Source organism: Silene latifolia, chromosome 1, assembly GCF_048544455.1.
Source record: "Silene latifolia isolate original U9 population chromosome 1, ASM4854445v1, whole genome shotgun sequence".
Classification (NCBI taxonomy): Eukaryota; Viridiplantae; Streptophyta; class Magnoliopsida; order Caryophyllales; family Caryophyllaceae; genus Silene; species Silene latifolia.
Genome location: NC_133526.1, coordinates 137,414,612 through 137,422,732, shown reverse-complemented (window position 1 = coordinate 137,422,732; position 8,121 = coordinate 137,414,612). Strand labels below are relative to the sequence as shown.

Sequence of the window (8,121 nt, the reverse complement as noted above, 5' to 3'; positions counted from 1 at the left end):
TTCGAAATAATGAAACATAAACCTCTGTTTCATCGGATTTTTACCCAGAAATGCCACGTCCAGGAAAAGACGCAGCAGGTGCTGCGCCTCTTCCAAGGGACGCAGCTCTTACTGCGCCATTTCCTCAGTTTCCCTCCATACGAATTTTCGAAGATTCGTTATAAGTTCGTTATTTTGTAGGCCCATCTTTGGTGCGCCTCTTCCTCGATGTTATATCGCATATTTGGTCCGTCTGACATTTATTCTTCACCCTGACCCGTATTCCCAAGCCAACAACAAACTGTCGCCATATTTTTTGCCAAAACCTAGCTTGTCACAACGAGCGGTTCTTCGTTGACAGGTGTTTCGACACGCCTTTATTATGTTTCCCTAGCGAGAGTACACGGATAGACATTCCCTCTCGAGACATGGAGATCAGTTCCCGATTATGTTCCCCCAGCGAGAATACACGGATAGACATTCCCTCTCGAGACATGAAGATCAGTTCCCGATTATGTTCCTCCAGCGAAAGTACACGGATAAACATTCCCTCTCGAGACATGGAGATCAGTTCCCGATTATGTTCCCCAACGAGAATCCACGGACAGGCAATCGTCCCTCTCGAGACATGGAGATCAACATCGACCCCAAGCTCTTCCGAAATTTGTTTGAAGCCGACCCAAGCAGATTTCTCCTAGCAGTTCCTGACTATGTCATGCTGCCTCCTCCGTATCGCGTTTTGTTTCCCCTGGAGTTTCAAAGAATTTCAGGTATGGTCTCTTCTTATGGCTGCCGAGCCTCCTCATGTAGTCTAATGGACTTTAAACGACCCTTCCCGCTAGTCGACAGACTCTAAAATGTTCCCGACGAAAGGTCCTTGGCTCAGACCCCTTGAGCCGCCTCGTGTCGCCATAGTCGTCAGGTTGTAATCTTCGATTGACCTGATGGCTATACTTTGACTTTTGCCTTGTCCAAGCCTCAGTCAAAGTGGGGGCTCTGTAGATACCTCATTTCTACACCTCCCGCAAACCACCCGGTGATGATTGGGCCGCATGTTTGGTACACGGAACGATTTGTGACAGTTCGTAAGTTTATCGTCAAGTGGTCGTTCAAACACTTGTGTCTACCTCTTAATTGTCATCTACGTGCTGATACGGTCGTTTTTGCAGTAATTAGATTACATTTGGAGTCCGGCTCAAAAAACCGTCTTCATTTTCTAAAACCGAGTCAGAATGTTCCGGATATTTCTATTCCATATTTTCCAATCTTTTGATCTTTGGTAAAGTATCTCCCGTAATATTCACACAAAATATTAAGGAAACGAGATTAATCCGCTATTCCATAATAAAAACGCGGAAATCTTTCTTCCGCAAGGGGAAACCACTTAGGAAAGGACGCAGCAGGTGCTGCGCCTCTTCCACGGGACGCAGTGCCTGCTGCGCCTCTTCCTCAATCCTTTTCTGCGTATTTTCCGTATCTTTTCGAGATTCACTTCCAAATTTTCTCCGAAAACCCTACTTCCTCCGTGTGATTAGTATAAATAGTGACCTTCGGTCCTTATATTTCTCACGCGAGTGTCCGCCCTTCTCTTCTCCCTTTGCATTCTAGACCACGTTCTTACTTTTTGGCGTCTACGTGCTTGAACTTTCGACCACGTAAGTTCGGATCCTTCTGAGTACCAGCCCCGTTTTTCATGACCGACCAATTTGACCAACTCCACATCAATCAACTTAATCAATCTTATTCGTTTTCCTCCTAGAGGGCACTTTCGTCTACATTCAAGTCGAGCATCACTAAACGTTAACTTAGTTCATCTCGTTTCGTCAAACATGTAAGTCTGAGGGTGTAAATCCTTCTTTGTTTATTGTTCTTTATTATCGTAATCATTATTGGAAGGTTTATGTCGAAAGTATTCTTAAAACCGATTTGTAAAACCTTGTTTAAAAACCTTTTTTACAGATTATCAGAAGACAACCGTCGAGAAAGGACGCAAATGCGCCTCTTGAAGGGACGCACAGACTGCCTTTGTGCCTCTTCGTGAGGCTGCCGCAGTTCCTGCTTCCTTTCTTCTTCCTTCGTCTTTTGATAATTCGATTGTTTTGTTTCGTTTTCAATTGTTCATATTTCTTTTAACCCGATAATTCTAATATGATAATTTTGACCTGTAATTCATTAATCACCATTAATTAATTCATCTTTCAAAATCCCGACTTAAATCCCTTATAATCCATATTTGCGGGTTTTCGTCAATAAATCAATTCGGTTTTTAGAGATTCGATTTACCCATATTGAATCTCTGGAATTCATCTTTGATATACTTGTATTTGTTATTCATCCGTCACCATCATTAATTCGTCATTAATAACCTGTTTAGTCTAATTAATTTATTTAGTTTGTTAATTTGTAAATAATCTTATTAATCTTGTAAATAATCGTCCTAATTAGTTTTATTCATGTTTTATCGTTTTTATGACCTCATTCACATGTAAATAATATATTAATCACTTTCATTCGAGTCAATTATCATTAATCGACCATTAAATTCACCAAGGAATATTAACGAGATGCGGTTCCGGCTTCACAGCCAGAACTCAACCCAGGAACAGACGCAGCGACTGCCGCGCCTCTTCCAAGGGACGCAGCTCTGCTGCGCCTGTTCCCGGTTGATTTCTGTCCCTGAAGTCCCGTTTCTGCTTTGACCTAGATATTAGTTTACGTATTCGATTAACTATTAACCGTATTATCGCCTAATCTGTTTGTTTATTTATTTATTCTTTCTTTTCTAAAACCATCCGTTTTAAATGTATTTTCGACATAAATCATTAAATCCGATGTAATTATTGTAGTTTTCTTTATTGTATTATTATTGTATTTCTTTTATTGTATTGCTTGTATGCTTTCACATGCAATTAACCTAAATCTCTACCTCGACATCAATTATATGTTAAATTACGTGATAACTGACTTAGTGTTAATTCTCACATGCTAGGATTAATTTATTGGATGTTGCATTGCATGCATATAATCGACAGTATATCGAGTATAGACACTTTCTCTAATCATTAGTAGAGGCCGTTATCGAGGCGGGCGAAATTAGGTGTTCGATCAAAAGAGCTTCCTAATACGTACCCTCACCCCTTACTCCAGATCTCTGTGAACATCCGTGTTCATTGGCATCCACGAGAGTCATTCTAGACATAGAATGCTAAGGGTAACGATTGCTTGGTGTTCATCTCATTACTTTGTGTCTAGACATGACACGAGGTATTCGAACGGTTTCCAATTTTCCACAATAAATTGGTGGCGAGTCCACAAATGCAAACAAACTAAAGAGTGAAAAGCTTGCTTCGCTTTTCGCCCCCGTGGGCCCGCGTCCACAAATACTCGTCTGCGCAAACAAATGGAAGATTATAGTGAATAAGAGGGAGTATTATATAAAAAGTGTAACTCAGCAACTATGGCAATTCCATAGATTTCTCACACACTTTAGACACAATTTAATTACAAAGTAAATTTAAAATATTACAAATGTGACGACTCACAAAAAAGTGATACGTACTAGATTAGTAGCTAGTACGTATAATCATCAAGAATGAAATTAGTATAATCATCAAGAATGAAATTAATATAATCAACTTCCATATCAGCAACAGTAGCACTAATAGAAGAATGATTCGGATGAACGGCTGAGATGATCTCGTCATTCCGATCAAAAGCAATGGTTGATGATTGTCCGGTTACAGCCGTCAGATCGGAACAGGGTGAATTTTGGTGGTGTACAGTAGTAGAATAATCCTGTGGTATTAGTAATGGTGTGGCCTCTTGTTTGATAAACTCAGCCTGGGAAGTTGTGGTTGGGAACAAACAAGAGTTGTTGTTAACTCCATTCGAGTTATTATGGAAGCTTACGAGGATGGAGGAGGGATGATCTTGTGGAGATTCTAGTAGAATTGGAGATGGATTGAGGATGTTGTTATTGTTGTTGTTGATGATGCAAGTGTGATTTCCAATGTAAGTGAGTAGGTATTTGGTGGGGTTTTCTGAAATTTGTTGTACTTTTTTAGTAGCTAGACAGTTTTGTTCATGCTTGTGTGTGCATCTATAGTAATTCCTGCATTATATTATTTCAATCATTAGCATTACCCCCACAAGAGAACATCAAATCATGAATCACGCATGGGAGAAATTAAAGTAGATATTGGCGAAATGTATGTATGTATGTATGTATGTATAGTTGAATAATCATGTTGTACTCCTTAGTATTTATGTATGTATGTACCTTGGATGTTTTGCATTAAGAATCTCTTTTTGGCCATATTTCCTCCAACCAAAACCGTCATCACTTAAATGACTCACCTCCATTACTCTTGAATCTCCACTCCTCCTGCAAATAAACATAATTACAAGGCAGTTTTGATTAATTAATTGGCTTTGAATATGACTCTTAACACGCAACGCAATCAAGTTGAATTAACTTCAACAGGGTTTGTTGATAGGTATGTAGTATTATACTCCCTCTGTCCCGGTCATTTGTTGTCCTTTTCCATTTTTGGGTGTCTCAGTCATTTGTTGTCCTTTCTATTTTAAGAATGAACTTGATGAGTAATTTGATCATTCTCATTCAATTTGTTCCACTTGTCATTTAGTTATTGGCCTTTTCCTCTTTCCTTGATCTTTATGCCAAAACGAAAGGACAACAATTGACCGGGACGGAGGGAGTATTAAGTTTAAGCAAGGCTACTAATCTACTATCATCGATAAGGTTGATAGATCTTTAAAAAAATCAAGATATTTAATTTGTACCTAGTAACTAAAGGGTGACGGGTGATGCTATCGCAAATTGTTATCGAACGGGTAGTCCATATGACAAATGGCTGGACACTAATAATTTGTGAGAGTACCTTCTTTTGTAGCATCCTCTTCTGCCCTTTGAGAAGGGGTGTTTCTTTCTACTTGTATCTCCACAATCATCATTACTTATCCTACGCTTTTTGTTAACGTTTCCGTGATAATCATCATAACTTGTTAACATAGAAATGGAAGAAACAATATGGTTTAAGAGCATCAAACATTGATGATCTAAGGATTTTTGAAATTCATCATCATCATCAATGACATTATTCAATCTTGACCATTCAAGAATTATGCTTCTAATTACATGAACCGATTCTTTGCTTTTCTCAATCTCTTCAATTATTTTCTCTATACTTTGCTCATCATTTGAGAATTTATTTGCAGACGTTTTTTCCATTTCTTACTTTCTTTTTGTTGATAGAGTAATATGAGTGACTGAGGGAATTAGATAGTTGGGTGAGGGTCCAAGCACTAGTTTTTATATATGTGATGGGAGTATACAGTATAGTAGAAACAAAAATAAAAGGATTCTGTTCATAACGCAAATTCAACCGAAGATTGAAGGAAACTTGAAAGAAATTCAGTGTCACTATACTCTATACCTTAGAGTTTTCAAGCTCACTTCAACAACCACGCGCAATGTTGGGATTAGTCTTGAGCTATGTTTGGCAAAGCATTTCACGTACCTAATTTGAACAAGCAACCTGATTTTGACCAATATTTCAGGTAGTTGTTTTACCTAGTACTGTTTGGTAAAGTGATTTCAGGTACCTGAAACGACTTTTCAAAACCTGAAATGAAAAGCTATTCCACGTAGCTTTTTTAAAGTTTCAGGTAGCTGAAATGTTCTATTTTACATATTTACCCTTTATTTAAATTAATTTAGTATAATTATTAATTGTCCTTTTATGTCATTTTACAAAAAAATCAGTTACATTTTCAGTTAGTTTTACCAAACACTTTACAATTAATCAGCTACCTTATCAGTTTCCAATTTTCATCTAGCTTTTTAGGTACCTTTTTAATTTCGGTCACCTTATCAGGTTTCAGGTACTTTATCAGGTTTCAGGTACCTTTTCAGTCTGTTTTACCAAATAGAGCGTTGGAGTTTCTTATGTTTGACCAAATTATCCTAGAATATTATTCAAACAAAAAAAGGGATATTATGTTATGAAATGAGTAGATATTTCTTTAAGATGAATTATCCGTTTTATGTGTAAAAGTAATCATGGTTAAGAGAATAAAATGTAGGTATCTAGTATCACAATTTTGTTTTAAGAATAAAACTGGTTAAATATCCTTCTAAATGCGTACTACTTTTGTTTTTATGTATATTTCTAAACTTATCTTAAAGTTATAACAGATATATCCGTCTTAAATAAAAATCACAAAATCTCATTTGTGACGGCACGTATCCGTCACTTTGGAGTGACGGATACCATTTTCCCTCACAAATAACCCAAATAGAGGAGAGAGGGAAGCACATGGGGGTGCCCTCACCTTATCCCCCTATTCGTTTTGTGAGTGGCATTATCCGTCACTTGCTCCGACCCGTCTTCACCCAGACTAATTGAATAAAAATATGTGGACAATAAAAGAAGACTGAATAAACTCACGTAAGTGGAAACATGGCCAAACTACCAAATTGGTAAAAAAAGTAAGGGTTGTTGGACGGATTGGTAAAAAAAGTCTCAGTTGGGACAAATTGGTAAAAAAGAAATTGGGTGTAGGACGAATTGGTAAAAAAACTAATTAAATGATATTTAGACCAAATAAAAAAATTGATGATAATATTAAATATTTTTAATGAATAAATAATTGGTCAATAGTATATGTAAACAATTTTTCCAATAACTAATATATATCTTCAATTTGAATTTCTATTCACTTGAAACTACATTTACTACATTGTAGTATTGTACTCTAATTCAACTTGCATAATCATATATCGAGCTAAATCGATCAAACCAGGCTAATTATTATGAGTGTTAGCGGTGGAAAATAATATATAACGGTTTTGATATAACTTCGATTTATACAAGTTTTCGTACATAAGAATTAAGAGTTTTTTTTTCTTAAGATCTTATCGGGACCTAGTAGGACAAAGTCGAAAATGTTTTTTTTTCCTAAAAAAAAAAGGTAATCGAAGTTAGAAAAACAAGTAATCACAAGTTAGAAAACAGTAAGATACTACATACCAAGAAATTGTGTACGCAATTTAACCGGGTACTTGTAAACTTTATACGAATTAAACAGGGTTGGATCTGTACAGTAACATTTAAGATTTTAGGATTTTAAAACCGTATAACTAAGTAAACCGTATTTGTTCACCACAACGAGTGGTGGCCCAGCGTAATATGAATCAATTCAGAATATAGACAGTCCATCTAGATGTAGAACAAGTATTGTTGATTATAGTTAATAGGTAAAAAAAATTAGCACATATTGATTAAGAACACTTACTTTGATTTTTTATTTAAATTTTGACTTAAATATTACTTAAAATCATTTTTTTAATCAACATGGAACAAAACCTTAATTTTTTTTACCAATTTGTCTTATACCCAACTTTTTATTTACCAATTCGTCCCAACTAAGACTTTTTTTACCAATTTGTCCAACTAACCCTACTTTTTTTACCAATTTGGTGGTTTAGCCGTAGAAACATATGGAAACAGCACGCGCAACATAGTTGAGCGTAAGAGGATTGAAACATTGAGTGTACAGATTGGCTGCTCCTAAATGACATATATAGATAACGTCATTTGGCTGACGGCACTATCTAATTCTTTTCCATCAATTCATTGTCCATTACATTTTTTATACTACTACTATACTAGGTATAATACTATGTAAAACAAATGTATTTATGAGAATTTTGATTCATATTAAAAATTACTATTATCAATGGAATTGGGGTTGTGCTTTTTCACATACGAAATTTAGTCTTTTACATATGTCTTTTACAATTTTATCTTTGTCATTTTTTTCTTCCTCCACTCAATTACTCCCTCTGTCCCGGTCATTTGTTGTCCTTTTCCATTTTTGGGTGTCTCAATCATTTGTTGGCCTTTCTATTTTAAGAATGAATTTGATGAGTAATTTGATCATTCATACTCAATTCATTCCACTTGTCATTTAGTAATTGGCCCCCTCCTCCTTTCCTTGGTCTTTGTGCCAAAACCAAAGGACAACAAATGACCGGGACGGAGGGAGTAATTTTTTTCATCTCCGTTTCTCTCACCTACTTCCCCTTCTCCGTCTGGATCAATATCAATATGCATCGTT

General features: G+C 36.3%; 1 protein-coding gene across 1 annotated transcript; it reads right to left on the bottom strand.

The window, feature by feature from the left end:
- Positions 1–3,423: 3,423 nt before the first annotated feature.
- Positions 3,424–5,320, bottom strand: LOC141609670 (putative WRKY transcription factor 62). Its single transcript, XM_074428574.1, has 3 exons — positions 4,881–5,320; positions 4,259–4,363; positions 3,424–4,090 (listed from the first exon to the last, which is right to left on the bottom strand). Exons 1-3 carry the CDS (start codon positions 5,228–5,230, stop codon positions 3,550–3,552), a joined length of 996 nt encoding a protein of 331 aa, XP_074284675.1. The 5' UTR covers positions 5,231–5,320; the 3' UTR covers positions 3,424–3,549.
- Positions 5,321–8,121: the final 2,801 nt, after the last annotated feature.